The sequence below is a fragment of the Neopelma chrysocephalum genome, unplaced genomic scaffold (assembly GCF_003984885.1).
Source record: "Neopelma chrysocephalum unplaced genomic scaffold, ASM398488v2 Primary Assembly neopelma1_103b, whole genome shotgun sequence".
In the NCBI taxonomy this organism is placed as follows: domain Eukaryota; kingdom Metazoa; phylum Chordata; class Aves; order Passeriformes; family Pipridae; genus Neopelma; species Neopelma chrysocephalum.
In genome coordinates, this window is record NW_020897767.1 from 4936822 (window position 1) to 4958574 (window position 21753).

Consider the following 21753-nt stretch of genomic DNA (forward strand, 5'->3'; position numbering starts at 1 on the left):
GTCTGGCAGCACAGTTCAGATTGTTAACAGGTGTGTTCAGTTTAAAAAAATTTTCACAGGTGCATCTCGTGTAAATGAGGTTTTAAGTAGGCTCAGTGATTTGATTATATAAAAACTTCCTGAAAAGTAGTAATATAGTGATTTTTTTATGTACGTTGGGAGGAAAATCTCTCTGCAACACATTTGTTCTGAGAAACCTTTCAAAAAGACTTTAGTGTTGATCAGAAAACGACACCAGCACTGTTGAGAAAGAACCAGTCTGATGAAAGTTTGCATCTAGATGTCATTAGCGGTGTAGACACGAACAGAGAAAGTGGTTTACATTCTTTTTTTTTAAGTCTTGATGATTCCTGTCATTGAAATTGTGCTGTAGGATTGTGCATCTGAGGATGACAAAAAAGTAATACAATGTGCATTGTTGAGAAACAGCATAGTAGGGAGCAGGAGGTTTAGTGTGTGGTTGGTTGACTGGTGGAGTTTTTTTACCTTGTCAGCCCTACTGATCTCCATTTTTATCATCACAAAGGGAGGCACCAGGTGGGTGCTGTTGGCTGTTACCCCGTTATCCTGTTTATCCAAAGTGATAACAGTTAAATGAGTGTCCCCAGCCTGTGCTGGGCTGCTGGAGCTTGTGTACAGGTTAGGGAGAGGGGCTGGGACATGTGGTGTCACTGGTGTGGTGCTTGAGCTCTGTCACTCCCCCCAGTGTCACTGTGCCTCTGATAGCTCCTGGAAAACGGTGGGATCAGCCTGTGGAAGGGGAGTGACCGCACCAGAAGGAGCTGGATTTGGACACTTCAAGTTGTTATCAGTTATTTTTGCTGCAACAGCCTTGTGCAGTGTCCAGAGGGCTGGTTAGGGATCAGCTGCCTGGCAAAGGTGCTGCCTAAAGCTGAATTGTGCCTCAGCCTTCACAGCACTGCCAAGGACAGGAGAGAATGACTGAAATTCTCCATATCTCACCCCACACACCTGGACTTTGAGATCTTCCTGAAAAAAAAGGCAAAGGATATGATAGAATAGAGCTGGAAAACTTTTAAGAGACCCTATGCTGTCAGTTAGGGAATTGGGATCACGTGGGAAGCGGCAGAGCGTTGGGTAAGTCTAAAGGAAAACTTGTTTCTTGGGGCATTGTTTTACTACCTCTCAGATGGGGGGACCTCCACGGGTCTGCAAGGAGTGTTGTTAACTCATTTTTGTTGTGGATGGAGCCCTGCCACTGTCAAACTCCTGAGCCCATCAGTACATCCACTTGCTCTTTGCTCATGTATCGCTCACCCTGGGAACAGTTTGCTCGTGCACGAAGCTGTGGGGAGCAACTCAGGCTGTGGTGTTTTGTACGGTCAAGAGACAATGGAACAAATGCTAATTGAATGCCCATTTTGCCTATTTTTTTTTTAAATAAGAACGAAACTTGTGATTTAGGTAAAAGCAAGGTAATTTAGGGTACTAGAGCTGATCCTGGAAGCTGTGCTTGATTTGAGTGTTAATTCTATTTAGGGTTAAAATTAAGTAGGATTTTATTAAATAGTGATTTTCCCAGGGCCAGCTATGGTTAACATATGAAGACTGATGGTTTAATACATAGGTTTTATGACCAGTCCTTTTGTGGAGTACCTTCAGTAGAGACTAATATTGGCAGACACATCAGATGTGATTCAGATTCAAAGAAATAATCTAATTTGCCTGTATGGACTGTATCATGTCTATTGTTTATATTAATGGATAATGTTAGAACATAAATAACATTAATATCTTACTACTGTCTTCTCTCTCTCAACAGATCTTGATAATGTAGAAGGCATAGCAGTGGACTGGATTGGAAATAATCTTTATTGGACAAATGACGGCCACAGGAAAACAATTGCTGTCGCCAGACTAGAAAAAGCTGCTCAGAGTAGAAAAACTTTGTTGGAGGGAGACATGTCCCACCCTAGAGGAATTGTTGTTGATCCTGTCAATGGGTATGAAGCAAACTGATTTTTGTTTAATGATTGTCTTTATAGTATAAATTCAGAGTTGAATTTGCTTAGGATGAGGTTTGAAGAGTCGTGTCATAATCTGTAACTCTTCAGGAGTCTATAATATCTGTAATTCCTGTCCAGTATTCTTGCCTGAAGCCATCAGAAGAACATATCTGCTCAGTCACCACTAAATGTCTGTCCTGTTAAGCTCAATGTGATTCACCTTGTTCTCAAACAAATTGAGTGTGTAAGACCTGTATGAATTTTTAATATTAAGTGAACTTTATGAGGCTCTTCTTTATTTCTCTCCTTGTAAGTCTCAGTTTCTGAAGATAATTATGCTCATATCCTTGTACACATTGTTTTACAAAACTAAATGAGACAGGTACTTTTCATTACTTATTAGCATAATTAGTTTTGATAGGCTGCATAATAAAAAGAACATTAAATTAATGTGGTATAGTTGTGGTTTACTTAGGAATTCACAGTTAGATTTATTCAGGGAAATTGTCACTAGAGAACGATGTAGGTGGGTAGTTTTTGTGTGGCTGGATTGATTGCTGTTTTCCTATTACTAGAAAATATTTATACTATCAGGTTTTCTGTTTTGAGCATGTCTTTGAGTCGAAGTGGCTGTGGAAAGGCTACGATTCATTAAGGTCAGATAGTAAGGGTATAAAATCAGACCACGAACCGTAACCACACCTACAATTACTTTGTTAAATTTTCCAGCTCAGTAGATACATGGCACATGAAATAGTGTATGAAGATGTATTGTCTGAAAAGGGCTATTATATAAAACACTTTCCTGATAAAAGAGCATGTCCTTCATGATTATACTTCTCATGGAAGCTCTTCCTGAGGGATAGCATTTATTATGGCATTTTAATTATGTTTTAACTATTTTAGTCTTGATTTAACTGGTGTAGAAGCATTAACTGCATTTTGAGCTACAATTAAAGCACAGTGATGTAAATGTCTGTTACTGTAAGCATGTTTTAGCTCATGACATGATAACTAGAATAAGTACAGACAAAAAGTTAATGGAGAAAAGCTCAGTAATTGCTGTTGAGCATTCATGTAAATATTTGTAAAACATATTTTGTCTTCCAGTAAAATAAGTACCATATTGACCTACATCTTCCTGAGCTTCAGGACATATGCAGGTTTTATAATTCTGTGATTAAACCTAGTTATTTCAGTCAAATATGCAACAAAGTTTATAAGGCTCATGGATCAAAAATTGATTGATGTTCTTAGCTTGTATTTACCAAAATATTAAAGGAACCCAAAATAACCTTCTAGTGGATGACTCGAAAAAGATGAGGGAAAAAAACAAACAAACAACCAAAAACTGCATTTGCATATCTGCAAACCCGTGTAACAATGGTGCGATTTTTTTTTCCTCTGTTTCTTATATAAAATAAAAATCAAATTATGATTATATAAAAGTGTATTTGAATAAAATTTTTTACCAGTTGATATCATATACACAGGTGTTATAAAATAATTTTTCACTTCAGTGATTAATTCCTTTTTAAATTCAGAATTTAAATTCCATTCTTCAAAGTATAGACCCATTAAGTGTGTTAGGATCACAGAAGTTGTTTCAGAAACATAAACCTGGGCAAATAAAAGGTGAGGCACACCAATCCCAATTAAATCATTCAACTTGAACAAATAGGATCCATTTAGGATTGGTATGATGTCTTTCCTCTGTTTAATACTTAATAACTGAAATCCTGTACAATCCTTTTACAAGTTCAAGTTGTATATTTTAAATTGTTGAAATCACAGTTTTCACCAGCAACTTCTGTAATAAAATATAATAATCAGATTAATTCAATAATGAAAAAAAATATTTAGGGTGTATTCTGTAGTGTCCAGTAGAGAATAGCTCATAGAACTCATCTGAGCCAATATTGTAGATTCCTTAATAGAATCTTGCTTAACTTTTCCAAAGTAGGAAAGATGCCTATTTGTCAGAGGTTTTCTTTAATCTACATTACTGCACTATAAACCATGAAACTATGCTAAAATTGCCTACCAGCTATTTTCCAACTACTTTTTACAGCAAATATTTCTAAACAGTTTTGTGATGGACAAAGTGCTCATAATAGTTTTCTGAGCAATTTGGCTGCTTTCATGTGGGATCTGAAGTTCACAGAATGTCAAGGTTATCCCTTGCCAGGTAGCTCCTAAGCTAGAGTGCAATTAATTAATGTATTGCAACTTTTTTCACAGTATTAAGCATAATAAAAATCAGATTTGCATCACAAAGGCAAGTTAGACTATGCCAAAAAAAACCTCACTGCAAAAGTTTGAACTTTGTGATGAAGTCAATACAAGTGTTTGTTTAAGGAAAGAAAATCATAATTCTGGTGGGATTAAATAAGGTCTTAAGGAATTCTTTCACTTTCTTGGCTGTTGGCCCACCTGATGTTTGTGTAATTCATCACAATATAAGCAAAACTACACAAGTGTCACTTCAGCAACATCCACTACACAGGGAGAGTAAATACAGTTGTAGAAACATCAATGGAGAGAAACACACCAAAGTCAAAATCGCTCTGGCTGGGGGACGATCTGTTGCTAAAAGTCTACAATATAATTCACATGATTAAGATGGTATCTGAATGTTCATGTTTTTATAACTTAATAGATGGATGTATTGGACAGACTGGGAAGAAGATGAAATAGATGCCAGCGTGGGGAGGATTGAGAAGGCCTGGATGGACGGCTACAGTCGGCAGACTTTTGTAACATCAAAGATGTTGTGGCCAAATGGTTTAACTCTGGACTATCGTGCCAATGTGTTGTACTGGTGTGATGCCTATTATGATCACATTGAAAGGATATTTTTGAATGGAACTGACAGAAAGGTAAAAGAAAAATACTGCTGTTTTTGCCACAGGCAGGCTCTTTCCCTGGATTTTATTGTGCTATGTTAAAAATACTTCTCAAGGTTTTTAAAGCTTCCATAACCCTGAGGCATGTCCAGGGTTATCATCTCTGCTGAAGCAGGTGATGTTGGCATTCTCCTGTGAGAGACTGTAATGCAGCTTAAAATTTTCATCTCTAGTAAGTGATGCTAAACTTGATTATTATTTTTTTAAAAATCTATTTTTCTCATGTGACAATGATTTATGTTTTGATTAGGCCATGAAGAGCTCAAATCAAGCTACAAAGAGCTTTTCAGTAGGAAAAAAACCCATTTTTTTTTGCTTTTATTTAACTTAACTTGATAAGCTGGTTTTGATGAATCTCAATACCCTGCTTGAGCATTTGTGGTAACATGCAGAATGGCAGCAGTCAACAAGTGGAGGTAAGAGGGAGAGAGATTGCTTTAGTTTTTGCCTATTTTGCCTATTTTTTTGCCTATTCTAGCTAGATACAAGTCTGTGTAGAGGTTCTGTGTTGCTCTGTAGAAGTAACAAGCACTGAACAAAACATCTCAAAAATGATTAAAGCTTAGACTGGAGTCTGATAATTTAAGAAAGGTTTACCATCTGCTTCATAAAACTGGTGACTGGTGAATAATAAGAAGCACCTGTCTTTACAGGTTTTATTTTTAAGTGTGTCACAGAATGATTCTGGTTTCTTTTGAAAAGTGTTTTTCTATAATTCTGGGATATAAATAAAATGCATAACTACTTGAATAAAATCTATGTAGCTAAAAATAACTGGAAGATACTTGCTTTTGATGCTGAATCATTAATTGTTAAATTTTGACCAAAATATCCTACAATTAACTGGATCAACCACATCTTTTATTCTGTGTCAGTATAGTGAAGATTTGGGGGGGTGGGGAGGTCCTTAATTCCACCAGTAGCCGGTGGATTATAGACTAATTGATGAGTTTTGATCAAAAGCATTTCACTGAGATGGGGAGTTCTGACCAAAAGGATTCCAAGCCCAAAAAGAAAATTCGAAGGACTAAAGGGAACTATGTTTGTCACCTCAAAGTAGTTGTATTTTTAGTTGGCTTTATCTCCCTGTTCCCTTGGGTTTGTGTCTATAAATAGAGACAAGGTAGGGCATCTGATGAACTGCTTCCTTCTCTCTAGAGGCAAGATAGAAATAGACTTTTGGGAATTAGTTCAAGCAAGAATCCCAGCCAGAAGGAGACTAATCATTCCAAACTGCAGCTGCCAAGTTCACCCCATCTACATGTCTTTTAAATCCCTTCAGGGGACTCCACCACAGCTTCCCTGGGCAGCCTCTTCCTGTTTTATCTAACAGTGGCCACTTACAGTGAATTTATACAAAATTTTTTGAAGTTAGATGCTGATGCTGGTGAACAGAAGGGCTTTGCACTCTTTACTTGATTTTATTCCATTAAGTTATGTTTGGGCACAGTCCTTACCTCAGCTTTCCTATTTCCCAGTTTAAGCTGTCTGCAAAATTAATAATTAATGATGCTCACCTACCACTAATTACTTGCAGGTAGTCTACAGTGGAAAAGATTTGAATCATCCTTTTGGGCTATCACATCATGGAAATTATATTTACTGGACAGATTATATGAATGGGTCAATTTTCCAGTTGGATCTGCTTACAAGGAATGTGACACTGTTGAGAAGTGAGAGACCACCTTTGTTTGGGCTCCAGATTTATGATCCACGTAAACAGCAAGGTACTTACACAATTTCTCTGAAGGTCTGTTATAAAAGGATCTTCTTCCTTGCCATCTCTTAGTATTTTGAGGTGACTAGGTGAACAAGAATAGAAAACCAAATATGACTTGTGGCACGACAAAGATACTTCCCAATGTTTCAATCCACTGATGTTGAAGCTGATCATCTCATAATTACTGGAAAGTGAATCATAACATTATACCTGAGTTTCTTCTGGGTATTTACATTGCCTTTATTACCATTTTTCTTGTATGTCCAAGAGATACTGTTAAAGTATCAAATAAAATGGGTAGCATGTGTGCATTGGCTCATAGGCATAAAATATTGATTGGATTTACCTTTTCTTAGACAGGATCTATGATCTCATCTGTCTTTTCCTTTTTAAATTTTCTCCCACATCTTGTCTACAGCAACACTGTATGTTGCACAGAATAAGAGTAAGTAGTTCTTCAAGAGTAGTGGAAAAATCCATAGTTGTAGCTGCTTGTATCAGTGGAGAAATGAGATAAAGACCATAGGTTTGCATGGATGGAGCTTAGAAAATGAAATTACTACTATGCATGTAAACTTACTAACATATTTTATAGAAGAAAACTTTGAAATCAATTTACTGCATACAGAGTTCAGAAGAGTTGCTGAATATTTGCTGTCTTTAGTTAAAGCATATTTCTAGTAATGTCTGTTACCAAGCATAAAAATGAACATCAGGAATCAGTACAAATAAAATACTGTTTAAAAGATCATTATTTATTTACCATTTAAAAGTTTCTCCTTTTTGATACCATAACATCTAAATTTTGGATACCTAAACCAAACTAGTATGTGTAGTCCTGTTGTGCTATGTCAAGGTCATTGTAAGAGCATTCCCCTTATCACAAATGCTTTTCAGGGACCCTCTCTTACTTTCAAAGCCATGTAGAAGTATAGTTTATTTAGGGGTGTTGTTGGATTTATTGGGGGGGGGGTTGTCTTATTTGGTTTGTTTTTTTGGTTTCTGTTTGTTTGTTTTTGGTTGTGTTTTTTGTGAGTTTTTTTTGCAAAATCTGCCCTGAAATCTACCCTCAAGTCGATCAAATTTCAGAATGCCTCAAACTGTGTCTGCTAATAGAAGATGCACTATTTGCTTTAAATACTTGGTATTTTTGCTGCTCTAGCCAGTACTCAGAAAGTTCCTTTTTTTTTTAGAAAAAAGAGTCATTTAAAAATTAATGCAATTGCTATTAGCTTCCAAATAAGCTGGCACCAGGGAGAGAAAGTACTACCTCTTAGACATTTTTGCTGAAGGAACTTAAGTCTTAAGGGAGAGAATTTGGCCCATTAATACATTCTTTGTTTGAAATTGCAATTGGAATTTTGTTAGCTAACAGCAGCCTTTAGGATCTTCCCTTTTTGTCATGCTCAGTGAGGCTGATGTTGAATTGTTCCCAAAGGAGCATAAACATTTATTTTAAAGAAAGTCAAGCTTTTGGTTTGTTTGTTTTTTTCCTTTTTTTTTTCTTTTTTTTTTCTTTTTTTCTTTTTTTTTCTTTTTTTTGTTGTTGTTGTTTGTGTGTTTCTTCAAAAAGAGCAAGATCAAGGCTGGATCACATGGTACAGAGAAAACCATAGTAGTTAATTATATGCTATGAATTATATTTTATAGCTTACATGCACATAGCTTAGAAACATTTAGCTCTCATATTTTGAGGTTACTGTTTTGATGTTGCTGGTATTGTCAGGGTCTACACAAGCAGAAACCATGTCAATTTATTTTGGTATAGTTGAATTGAGACTGGCATTTTAATTAGGGGGTCTTTTACAGGATACTTGACTGTGCCAATCCTGTTTTGCTTAGTACTTTGTATGGTGAGATAAAGCTTTTGGTACATCCTTAAGGAGAGTTGTTTTTCACTGTCTCTGTATCTCTTGAGACATGATGCCCTTGTGGAGGAATGTTTTTTTTCTTGCTTTTGGAGATTAGAATTCATCTTGCTTTCTTAGGCTTAGTCTTTGGGTCTCTATAAGAGACTCAAAGGGTCATAGGAGTTACAATCAGCATATGACTCTGCCAAGCCTGTGGATGTTTCCACTGCCGTGAAAGGGGAGATTGCTACTTACATGTAAATAATTCTTGTGTAAGTGCATTCACAGCAGTTAAAATAGCCTCTTTTGAAGTCAGTTCATATTTTAACTCCTCAGATTGCAAAGAGCTGCTTGAGCCCCAGTCTGCTGCTCTTCATGTTTCTGGTGTGATCCTAAGTGTGCTTACACACAGCACTTGAGCTTATTTTTATAGGCAGGTACAAATGCAATAAATACTTCAGTGTATCTTTCAAATGAGAAAATTAAACAAATGTGTACGGTTGCCATACTTTTTTTTTTTTTCTGAGAACGATGACTGAGATACAATTACATTGTTTTTTTTAGCTCTGGCCTAATTTGTTAGCTAATTAAAATGAAATCAGCCTAATTTTAGTCACATGTAAGTGTCAGGGCAGCAGCTGTTTTAAAAGCTGGCAAAATATGAAAAACGTGATAATAGCTTTGAAAGTATTTTAAAATTTTGGGGACTATTTTAAGAACACCCATATAAAGTAGCTGTTATGAACAGTAGTTGAGGAAATTTAATTTCCTAAGCACTTGGTAGCTTTAAAAGTTCCACAGCTTGTTCACTAAAGAGGCTTAACCTATTTGAACTGCATTTTGGGACACATTTCAGCCTAGGAGTCTCTTCAGCAAGACTGGTTGGACTGAAGATCTCATTGCACCTTCAGGTTGAAGACTTCACTTTATAAACCTTTTTATCTAGGATCTCTTTGCTTTAACTCTTGGTAGTTCCATTTTCCTTGTCATCATCCTCTCTTTTATCACTTACTTTGCAAGTAACCTGCTGAGCTGTAGTTTGTCATCCCAATTATGAGGTTAAGGAGGAACTTTTCATCTTCAAGAAGGAGCAGCTGACTTTGATCAGGTGTTTTAATTTTGATGTTATTTATTTTAAGCTTTCATTGGGCTTCAGGATCATCATGACTATTCAATGCATTTTCTGTATTTGTCTGATATAGTCTTTTAATTTTTAGACTTATTCTTTTTGAGTGAAATGACAAACACATGTGCATTCTTTAATTAAATCACTTCAAATTTCCTTGACTTGTGCTATATAATTTTGGATTCACTTTTGAAGATTATATTTTGGGTTGTTTCTTTTGGCAGCTTCTGATAACTTCTTAAGTCTTTGTGTTACTGACATCCTTTGATTTGTACAATGGATGGCTCTGTAAAGATGTAGAGAGTTTCAAGGCTACTTTTTCTGAGACTGTGTTTTACCTGAGCTTTTCCAAAATTTAGAATCAAATACATCTCTTACTCTTTTGATGTTTTATTCAATTATTTGGGCTTTGGTGAACATAGATGTAATAAAGGAGTTGATTTTTGTAGTGGTTTAGGCCATAGTCTAAGACATGAAGTCAAGATCCAATAATGTATATAAATTGCCCAGTCTAATTTGGAACTGCTCTATCTAAAACTGTGATCCAGCCCTCACACTTCTTAGAGAATTCCCGTTTTCCCTGTTTATACAACTGTGTTCCTGCCATCTCCCTCTCTCCCAATGGCCACAGTGGCTTTTCGCAGTCTTCTCTATTAATCATTTTGCGCAGATTTATCTGGAAGTTCAGTGGGTTTTTAACAGACTGTAGACACATTTTCATCTAGGAAAGGATGTATGATGGGTCAGAAAAAAGTATAAGAAAAGGTTAATAAGTATTACTGTACGGTAAGACATACCAGGGTTCATCTTAAAATTTGAAAATTTTCAAATTCTTAAATTATTTGCTGGTTATCTGATGTTCATTTGATAATTTGAAAAGATTTCTCTGCACATGCAGCTATGGCTCTGACAGGACAGTTTAATATTCATGTTCATAGCTACATCTATGTGAACGTAATATTATATTTTCCATGAAAAGTGAAGTGATGGCGCTCTGAGGAGAGGGAGATGTGTGGAGTCTGTTTTAACTCAGGAAGCTGATGAGTGTTTTGTGAACCATAAGAGGAGGAGCAGGGACAGGAGCACCTGCTTTTTACCAGGACAGGAAGATGAAAAAAAGTTGTTTCAATTTAAAGGTTCAGCAGACATGAAATTGTATAACTTGCTTGATCACAGTCACTTATCACCAACAGAGCTTTGATTGTGACAAGTTGGATGTCCTCAGCAGTGCATATCTAAGCAATTAGGTCATGACCAAAGTGACACAAACAGAAATTGTAACATTTGCTTCAGTGGGCTTTCAGTGGTTTCAAATCTGCTTGCCTAAGGAGTGAGGTGGTGGAAATGCAGCAGCCCCTGGTAGATGATTAAAACACCTGACAGCTGTCAGCATCTTTGTTGGAACAGTGCACAGCTCTTGGGAAGAAACATTAACAGGGAAAAAGAAAGCAAAGAAATAGCAGGTGTGCTCAGAAAAGAGTAGTGGTGGTTTTGCCTGTGTTCTATCTGCTCTAGATCTCATTGTGCTTTTAATTTGCTTCCTTTCTTTTTTCCATTTTTCACTTAGTCTGTTTTTGCAGTCACATTGTTTTAACATGTGCACATGCCACTTAACTTTAGAACATTCCTTTATGTAGTGTTTGATTTCTTGAAAGCACTATGTGCATGTAGCCGTATCAAATATTTTGCAGTATTTATTCCCCTCCTAAAAAACGTTGATAGAATGTTATGGGCTGATGGTACAGGGCTTTTTTTGTGTGGTTTTTATTATTACAGAGTATTACTACCTGTAACAAAATATGTTTAAGTATTATAACCTGCAGTAACCAAACTATGAGAATAATATGTCCCTAAAATGAGAGGAAAATAATTGTAAAAAATTCTTCCTGTGCTTATGTTGTTAAAAAAAAAAATAAAATAAAAAATCATCTAATTCTAGCATGGCTGTTGGTTTTAAAGTTGCTTTTTTTTCTTCTCCCAGGTGACAATGCATGTCGTGTTAATAATGGAGGCTGCAGCACTCTGTGTTTGGCCATTCCTGGAGGCAGAGTTTGTGCCTGTGCTGATAATCAGCTTTTGGAGGAAAACAGTACAACCTGCACGAGTAAGATTCCTAAAGAACATCTGAGTTGATGCTGATGTTAAGGGATCAAGTCAGACCTAAAAAATAAAACAAGGAAGTGTGGCCTCCTAGAGGTTCTATAAGATAAAGAAATATTCCTTGGCCAAAGATTTTAGTTGAAGACAGTTTATTAAATATAATAAAGATTTTTCAAAGAAGACAGAATATTAAGTACACAATATGTGAGGATAAAATGCACTGGAAAATATTTTAGCATGTCTAATATGATAAAGCACTTAAATATTTCACTGAACTGGTTTTAAAAATGTCCAAAATTAATCCATATAATTATTATATTAAATCTATATAAAGTTTCCTAAAGAGAAGTCCGGCATTACAATGTTCATGCTGAAACTGTTCATAAAATATGTAAAGGAGATGTATTTATGTATAATAGATTCTGACACAGACTGTGCAAATATTGGTGTCTTTTTTCATCTCTTCCTTGGATATATTCACTGAAACAAACATAAAAAAGTGTTATAATAAAAGGTTGGATTTTTTAAGTAAAAAAAATAACTTGTCAGATACTACAGGTGGTTTTTCTTAATGTTTAGACCTGATACTCTCTTTTTTTTTTCCTAAATCTCATTGATCTATTTCTTGAAGTGTAGTGTGTAAAGTCTTACATAAGTCTCCAGCAAGAAGCCCAGTAGAGATGAATAAAGCATAAGGATTATTTCATACCATGATGAGCATTATTGAGCTGGCAATGACCTTGAATTTGACCCAAATTCATGGCTGGCAGAGCCATCACTGTTGCTAAAGAAAACTACTTTTCTTTTTAGCAGAAAATACTGGAAGTTGGACTTCTCACTGGTAAGATGGAATGTAAGCATTAGGAAGAGAGACTTTGAGATGGGAATGAGTCAGGTTTCCTGTTTTTCCCCCAATACACTTCACTGCCTGGCTCTTTCCAAGGACTTTGGTGTTCCTCACAGGGTCATAGACTGATGTGTGGTATTTACACGTTAAGCATTCTGAATCTGATGTTGTGAAATATAACTGCCTGGATTTATCAATAAGCTTGTAGCTTGCTACTTAATTCTACCCCAGCAGAATTTTATCCTTTCTTCTTTGCTGAGCCTGTATCAGTGCATAATGCAGGTGTTTGAGTTGTTGCTTGGATACAAGATTCAGCTTTTCAGTAATCATTTTCTAGCCCCAAATATGCACCAGAATTTGGTCAATGTCTGTAAGGATATATTCTTTCTGCTGTTGATGAGGTATTGTAATATTTTAAACTGGTATTTTTACACTATCTTCTAAGCACCAATTTAAAAAAGTTTGAGTGCCATTCTCTTCAGAGTTCTTTCCATTTATTAAAAATATGTTACTTCAACCATGCATGCACTCAGATATGTGAGCTGCTACAAGCTTCAGGTGGAATGACCTCAAATATGCCAAGTTTACTTAGAAATGTTCTGAAGAGCAAAAACAAGAATTATATAAAGGTAGTATTGCACTGTGTACATATCAAGCAGATAAAGTAGATGTGCTTCTTTGATATTTTTCCCAGTTAAAGATGAAGAAGTGCCACCCCAGTTGTGCAAAGCTGAGCAGTTCCAGTGCAGCAATAAACGGTGTATCCAGGATCGCTGGCGCTGCGACGGGGACGACGACTGTCTGGATGGCAGTGATGAACACTCTGAGATCTGCTGTATGTATGCATTTACATTTTAACCCACAATCCATAGTTTCTTTTAAAAATTGGACACAAAATAATGTAAGTCTGAAGGGAATCAAAAGAGCTAATCCTTAAGTCACTCGTGTAAATCTTTCATATTCTTCTTTTCGTGCATAGCGGTCCTTTCAAATGACACTCATGTACTCGACATCATCATGTCTGATTTTTTAAATGTTGGTATTTTTTGCTTTATTTCCCACTATTGCACTTTTTTTTATATGGGTCACAGTATAAAACCCAATGGCAGGAAACAGGAGGCCAGACTTTTCTCATTAGTGCCCACAGCAGGACAAGAGGTAATGGACACAAACTGAAAAGCATGAATTTTATCTGAGCACAGATCTGAAAGAAAACACTTCTTTTCTGTGAGTGTAGTCAAACACTGGAAAAGATTGCCCAGAAAGGTTGTGGAGTTTCTGTCTGTGGAGATACTCAACATTTATATGCACATGGTCCTGGGAAGTCTGCTCTACTTGGCTCTGCTTGAGCAGATTAGACTAAGTGATCTCAGCAGTTCCCTTTCAAGCATGAACATTTCTGTGATACTGTAATGCATTTCTTAAAAAAACTAACCAACCAAAACAAACAAACAAACAAACAAAACACACCAAAAGAATACCCAAACCAACAAACCAACCAACCAACCAACCAACAACAAAAAAACCCACAAAAACCCCACCAAGAAAAACCAATAACAAAAACAAAACCCAACTCCCTACACCACTTCCAGTTTTAAATTAGATGTAGTTTGTCTTTAAAATCAGTCTACTGGAGCTGTATTTTTTTGCAGTAGAGGAGTTCCACTGTTGACAAGCAAAGTAATAGAGAACATATCAATTATGTATCTCTGTCATTCCTGGAAGGTACTTAGGTATAAAATTAGTGTTGCAGCAATGGCAATTCTTTCCCTTACTCAGTTTGTTGCAATGCTTTCTATTTCTGTCATTAGATCATTTCTGTAAACCAAATCTCTAAACCAAATTTCCTTTACTGAAATGAAAATACTTTATTTTTTCCCAATCAGTTGTAGACATGAACACTCTTCTGCTGTGCAGCATTGTTCTATGTGTTTGAAAACTCTAATTATAGTCTCTCATTCTTATCTCTTTGAGACCAAACAGTCTGGTAGTTTGTTTTTGTTTTTTTTTTTTTTTCCCAGTAGATGATGAGGTTTTTTTCAAGTTTCATTGATTTTTCTGACTTGATTCTAGGGGTTGGATGTCCAAAAATGGATGTATGTTCTTCTGCTGAGGCTTCTGTGAAGCCTGTTAGGCTGAGAGAATGTGTTGTGTGAGTTTGCTCATACATCCTTGGGTAAATCTTGCCTGCTTCACACTAGCCTGATGTTACTGATACATACTGAGCTGTAATGCCTAGATCTTTTTATATGTCTGTTAAATAGCTAGTTTTGAGGTTTTCTCAAAGCATTTATGTATTTTGATAGTTCTGTGTAGAAGTCATTACTGATTCCATCCTAGTTATTTTCAAAATATTTTTCTGGTTTTGAATCGTAGTGCTTACTAGCATTTTTAATACTGGGTTTCTTGCACTTAAATTAGGGAGCTCAACTAATAAAGACAGAGAGAAGGAAAATCTTTTGGCAGATAGGACTTGATTCTGTATTAAATCAGTCTAATGAGACCAATTCATTGATCAAAGCTTGTAATTCTCTGAGGATTTATGCAGATATAAATGAAATCATAATCTGGTCTTAAATCCATACATGATCTATAGCTTATGTGGCCAGTGTGATAACATTGATCTCTTTTCAGCAGTTGCTATAGTAACTTTAATAGTTCTTTATGAGTTTGAAATATTTACAATTATGAGTAGAATACACACATATATTACTAAATATCTATGTACAAAAGCTTAACTACCACTCCAAACAGTATCTGTGTCTAGTAATAAAGTCAAATTAAAAAAAAAAGAAGTCTTCAATTTGTAATTTTATTACATGGATGCTAAGAGTTTTGTTCTCCAGTCACATTGCAAACTAGATTTCTTCAGGAGTATTAGATTTGGAACACCTTTCTGCTCATGTTATTAATTATTCTCTACTTGCAGTGTTTCTGTACCCTGCACACAAAACACTCATGAAGGGTCATGTGCTATTGATATCACCCTCGCTCTGTGTCATCTTCAGTAGGAAGAACAGGTAGAAAGGTCAAAGATAAAAGCTACTGAAATGTCAAGGATAAACCTGCAAGACATCCTTTCGTTTTAAATACCGTTTGTTTCCAGATGTATGTTAAACTTTAGAAAAGACTGTGGTTGGCTGAGTGGGTGAAAAACAGCTCGAGATTATTTTTAACCCAGTGTTTGAAACTGTTTGTAGTTTACTGCTCTTGTCTAGATGAAGATTAACAAGATGTGCTAATAACAGATGTTATTAGCATAAAAGAAACACAACATATACACTTGCTACAGGTGCAACAACAGGCCAATAGTTTTGACATAATTTCTGTGTGTTCAGCCTTCATCCTTTCCATGATACTTGGTAGAGCCAGCAAAAAAAACATTTGAGAGATACCTTGTTCACTCTTGAATAACAAGGGGTTTTTTGTTAGTTTTACACTGTGTTGCATATTTCACTTTTTGACACCTACAATTTCATGGTAAGTAAGCAGCAGATCTATATGTGGCCATTGGCAGTAATGTGCATCATTTTAGAAGCATTTTATGGCCTGCCCAAATCCCTCCTCACTGTGGTATAATATTTTGGATATGCACTTAGCAGTTTGCATCTGTTCCCTTTGGTGTTTTCCTTTGTTTATATGCACTTCAGTTAGCAAACCTCATCAGGCTGCTAAAATGTGACCAAGGACATGTTTCTTTAAGGAGATAGCAACAGTATAAAATGCTGCTACCTTTTATCACTTAATAGAAGAGGATCTCCATATTGACAGTAGTATGACAGAAGAATCTTTACTATGTATTGTTTAATTTATGATTGGAGCACTGCAATATTTTTTAATTGACTGGTTTGCCAAACAATTTTTATGTCATGGTGGTTATATATGCAGGATAACCTCACAAAATGCATTACCAGGAAATACCACTTAATGTGCTCTTTTCAGCTGCTTTTTTCAGATTATTTTCTTAAGAAAAACCTCTTTTTTTTTTTTTCTTTTCCTCCACAGTCAATCATAGTTGTCCTGATGATCAGTTTAAGTGCCAAAATAATCGCTGCATTCCCAAGAGGTGGCTTTGTGATGGAGCCAATGATTGTGGTAATAATGAAGATGAATCAAATAAAACTTGTGCAGGTAAAAATTACACTTGATTATGCATACAAGTTGTCTAACATCAGTTCCATCAATAGTTCAGGACTAATATGAGCTGAACTGAACCAGTCTGCTACTAGTATAATCTGATTATTGACATTTTAAATTAATTCAGATTTTGATGCCATTAAGGCTGGAATAAAAATTATCTTTTACTTAATCCATATGCTCAGCTGTGCTTTCCAAAGTACTTCAGCACTTAATCTGTCCATGTGGGTTGACTGTCAATGCAATGCTTAGGTACAAACTTCAGCTACAAATTCTTCTTGGCAGTTAGCATTTTGTTTGTCAACATACCATGATGAGAGCCATGTCACTAGTAAATTTTATGTTGATTTACTTTATGCATAATTAGTTATTCAGTTTCCACTCAGTGCCTTGAATTTGTTTTCGTTTGTAAGTTATTAACTCTACAGTGGATTTTTAAGGAAATACCCAGATGAAGATTGTTTACTGATTCCACTGCAGTAAATCATGGAGTTCCCAATCTGCCTTTTGCTTTTGTGGAAATGATGTTTAGTGCTTGTTGTCAGAGTACAGTAAACAAGCATTAAACATCAGAATACAAAATATCAGGCATCAATAAGCTGATGTTTATTTTAAATTGAAATGCAGTGAAAGACAGCACACACTGTGTATTAAAATATTCCCTGAACTCATTTTACTTGATCTAAATTTTCTTATGTATAATAACCAGTTCTGATTGTTACTTTTGTGGTTTGGCTAAAAGCACTGTAGGACAAATGCAGACCTACAGTGTCCATATCACCTCTACTGTGTTATTGTGGATTGTAACACATCCTGATATCCTTTGATATTCAACTGTTTGCTTGTAGGATGAGAGTCTTAGTTGAAGACCGTGTTTTTTATCCCTGTGTCAGTTGGATATGGATTGAATTTTCTATTCTTGTTTTTCCATTTATTCCTGCAGTGACAAACACTATTAATGTTTAAAAAAATTACTTCTTTGAAATACTTTAAACTTATATTCTTCTCTTGTATTTCGGGCTATTTCTGTGAAGAAAAAGGAAAATGGTAGTTGAGAATACCAAATGAAGAAATATTATTTTGATTATTGAAGGGTTTGACATATCAGCCATTTTTTAAAGTGTAGAATGACATACAGAACTCTATTAAAAAAACCTTAAATTTGGAATCAAAATATGTGTCACTATCACTGGCATTGTTATGGGCTCACATTTGAATAAACAAAATTCTAAGTAATGACAGGTTTACATGTTAGATTTTCTTAGTGATGTCTTACTATTCATCAGCTTTCAAAGTAGTTTATATAGTTACATAGCATGATTTCTTTTAGTGATCTTTATTTCTTCAGGAGGAAGACATGCATTGATTCCTTTAATGGATGATTACAATTATGTATTTGCAAAGGCTATGATTCTAAGAACAGTGAGGCCAAGCACATTGCACACGTGCTGTGCCATTTTTTGCTGTAAATATGAATATCACAAGATCATTATTTATGTTATGGAATGCAATTTGTTAATATTCTGATCAATAGACATTTTCATGCCCTGATTTTTGCTTGCTTCACCTCTGGCATTAGTGTTATTTCATCTGGCACTAATGCTCTTCTACCACCTAGTTTTGTATCATTACATGTAAAACCTCATGGTCTTATATGGTGAAGAAACCCCCAAGAATTCCACATGACAGAGGTAGAGCAGGTGACCTCAGTTTTCTCTGGCGCCAGAGGAGGTGGATGATGTTTAGTCGGATCAGGTGAAATGTTCAGCAGGCCAAGGAGGTGCCCTCCAGACTTGCCACTTCTACACACAGACACGCACTGGGAGACCTGATTGGTTTAGTCCATTTCCTCGCATTTTTGGAGTGTTTTGTCTTGACAGCAAGAACGTGTCAGGTTGATCAATTTTCCTGTGGGAATGGACGCTGCATTCCGACATCGTGGCTGTGTGACAGGGAGGATGACTGTGGGGATGGGACAGATGAAATGACATCCTGTGGTAAGTAAATTCTCTTTTAGGAAAAAAAAAAGTAAAATTATTCTGTAAAAAAGTAAAATGTATAAGGATTTCTGTTCAAGTGAAACTGATGGGTAGAACAAGTATGAGGGACCATCTTGTTTTTATATGAACTGATGATGGTATTTCTGAAATGACAGATAGAATTTGATTAATAAATAAACCCAAAACAGAGGCAGAATTTTCTATTAAGGAGCTCTTAACTACAATACCAAATATGCAGATCAATCAACTTAACACTTTTTCTAATTTACAGCCCATTATCAAATACTCTCACCCTCAAAAATTATTCTTTATCTCTGCCACATACCTCTTCACATGGGCTCCCTCAGCATATTCTAGATGTCAATATAATCAGCCTGTTTCAAGTCTGAACAGAAGGATACTTTGATGTTGTATTTTGCAGAAAAAAAATAGCATTTCTTGATTATACTGTGAGAATTTCAGCAGCTGTGCTGATTGCTGCTTTGCAGAGATATTGCAGAGAGGTGTGCTCTCTCTAATCAGCTGCTCCCAAACAATTAAGGTTTTTAATAGTCATCTGTTTGGCAGGGCCCAGGTAACTGCTGTGAGCCTGAGAGCACAAGGGTCAATGAGCTGTCTGTGAATATAGAATCATGGAATGGTTTGAGTTGGAAAGGACCTCAAAGACCATTTTGTTCCAACTCCCCTGCCATGGGCAGGAACACCTTCTGCTAGATCAGGTTGCTCAGAGCCCCATCCAACCCGGCCTTGAACACTTTCAGGATGGGGCATAAAATAAAGTCATTATATGAGTAAAAACTATAGTATTATTAAGGTAGACTTCTAATGCCATGCTTCAAATCAAATAAGTTTAGTTGTGTACAGAGGTAGAATGAGTCATCCCGTTGCATTTTGCAATCTCTAAAATTATAACACTCTGGGTAATGGTACAACATTGGCACTCGCTGCTAGAACAGTTTATCTGACTGGCTGTGCCTTGTTCTCAGACACATTAGGAACACGCGGAGTTTAATGGCATCTTTGTAATTCCTTCCCATGGGTTTTGTTTAGTGTCCTCTCAGCTGATCTGGAATATTTCTTCAGATCATTTAGTCGGGATTTATTTTACCAGCTGTTTCTCTGTTTAGCCAAACTTTACATACATTTCATGGTTTAGAATCTTGTTTCTTTATCCTCAAGGACTGTGGTTGTGCAAATGTGCCAAATATTTTTCGTTCTGCCTTATATTTTGATCACTAATAGCATTTATTTAGCTATTCTGTTTAGTGCCATATATTTTCTTCTTTGAAACATTTTGAAATTCTTGCATGCATAAGGATAGCAGAGAGAAATGAGATCTCCACTGTGGAGAGACTTCACTGTAAGCTCAAGAAGCATCATTCTTGCTTTCTCTCTCTTCAGGGCAACCAGGACAGGGTTGGATATGAATCAGCTACAGGATGTGCATCTCTTTGCTGGGAAATAGGAAAGGAAAGGGGTAGAGAGACCATAGGGACAATGAGGGAAAGTGTTGTGTCTGTCCTCTAGGATGCGAGCAGGAGCTGTGGATGATGGAGGAGGCTGGGTCCATGAGAAGCAAACACTGGAAGGATTGTAAAACACCCTTGGAAAGGCTGTGGGGGACTGGAAATCATGAGAGGGCTGATGGTGTTGGTGAGGATAAGCATAAGTCATTTTAGTTAGTTTCTGTCCCTTTTTACGGGTCTTGGGTAGACAGGTGAACGTGAAAGTGAAGTCATGGAGGCATTAATGTATGGGAAAGGGAAAAAATACATTTAATATATTAGTTAAATTTCTGGAAAAATTGTTGAACAGCTAAAAATCAAAATTAAAAATTGCTTTCAGCTTTGCTTGAAGCACATAAGGCATATATTGTAGCTAAGTACTATTGAAGTTGAACATTTCCATCACTTCCATCATTTGTCTCAGAAGAGATTTTTGTTGTCACTGTAATGTGTTCCCCAAGAAAAACAGGTGGGTTTTTTTTATGTAACAAAAAACCAAACAACCCCTAAACAAAACAACCAATGAAGCAAAACAAAATGAACAAAAATCACAAAAAATCCCAAGGCAAACTCCAAAACTTTCTAGTTTTCTGGGAGTGTTGTCATCAATATTAGCTTTTTTCCACCCTTTTCTGTTTTGAAGCAGGATAATCACGTCCAGTGAAGTTCTTGGTGACTTCTAAATTTACTGTTTGATGCAGATGCTTTGGCTTAGTGCTCTCTTGTGTGACTCTTTTTAAGCCAAGTCTTTTTAAGACAAGCAATTTCATTTCTTGTCCTCAGGAACTTTTACATTTAATGACACGTTTTAAAGATTTAGAAAATCTCATCAGCACTTTCGGTTTTTTTGAGAATTAGGCCACATAAGTAGCAGTGAAGACTCAAGTGAGACTTTCATTGTTTTCTATGAATTGCCAGGTTTTGTAAACTAGATTTTGTACATTCCAAACTGTTGAACAGGTGAATGGTATGAATGCACATATCTGGCTATGTCATGGGTTTTAGAAGAAAAAGAACTCTGAAAAAATTCAGACTATATTTGAGTAATTCTATGCAGAGGCATATTAGACAATTATAAAAACAAATATCTGTGTAATATAGATGATTCTTTATTAAATGCATTGTTTCAGATTTCTGCTACCTTACTGGAATGCTTGGAGGAACTGCTTGTAAATACTGATGTTTTAATTTTCAATTTTATTATGCCAGTGTAGAGTAACTTTATTTCTTTACTTTTCTTTTGCTTAACCTCATTTTATAGTCTTTCTTTTACTAGCAGTGCTATTGCAATTGGAGAACTCTTTTATATAAATAAACAAACACATAGAATATGGTTCATATCAGTTGTTCATATCAACCTATAATTATTCATAAATATTATCATGCTTAATGCCAAAACCAGCCCTGGACTGATGGGAATGTAGGACCATGTTATATGGCACAAATTAATGCATTTTAGTGGCCTATGTTGAGGAAGGATGGAGTTTGGACTAGTATTTACAGTTTTAAAGCTTTTTTTACTCTCCCTTTTTGGTGTCTCTCCTTTTTTCTTCTCCAGATTAAGTAGCTGGCAGGTGCAGATGTGTGATACAGCA

At 36.0% G+C, this 21753-nt stretch overlaps 1 protein-coding gene across 7 annotated transcripts in view; it reads left to right on the forward strand.

Annotated features, from left to right (window-relative positions):
- LRP1B (LDL receptor related protein 1B) overlaps positions 1 to 21753 on the forward strand; it is a 677950-nt gene that overhangs the window by 435945 nt on the left and 220252 nt on the right. For all 7 annotated transcript variants that reach the window (XM_027695895.1, XM_027695888.1, XM_027695892.1 and 4 more), the window contains 7 exons: positions 1784 to 1964; positions 4627 to 4846; positions 6411 to 6600; positions 11551 to 11673; positions 13211 to 13351; positions 16522 to 16647; positions 18534 to 18650. In XM_027695895.1, the coding sequence (XP_027551696.1) occupies positions 1784 to 1964; positions 4627 to 4846; positions 6411 to 6600; positions 11551 to 11673; positions 13211 to 13351; positions 16522 to 16647; positions 18534 to 18650 (1098 nt within the window). The remainder of the gene's footprint in view (positions 1 to 1783; positions 1965 to 4626; positions 4847 to 6410; positions 6601 to 11550; positions 11674 to 13210; positions 13352 to 16521; positions 16648 to 18533; positions 18651 to 21753) is intronic.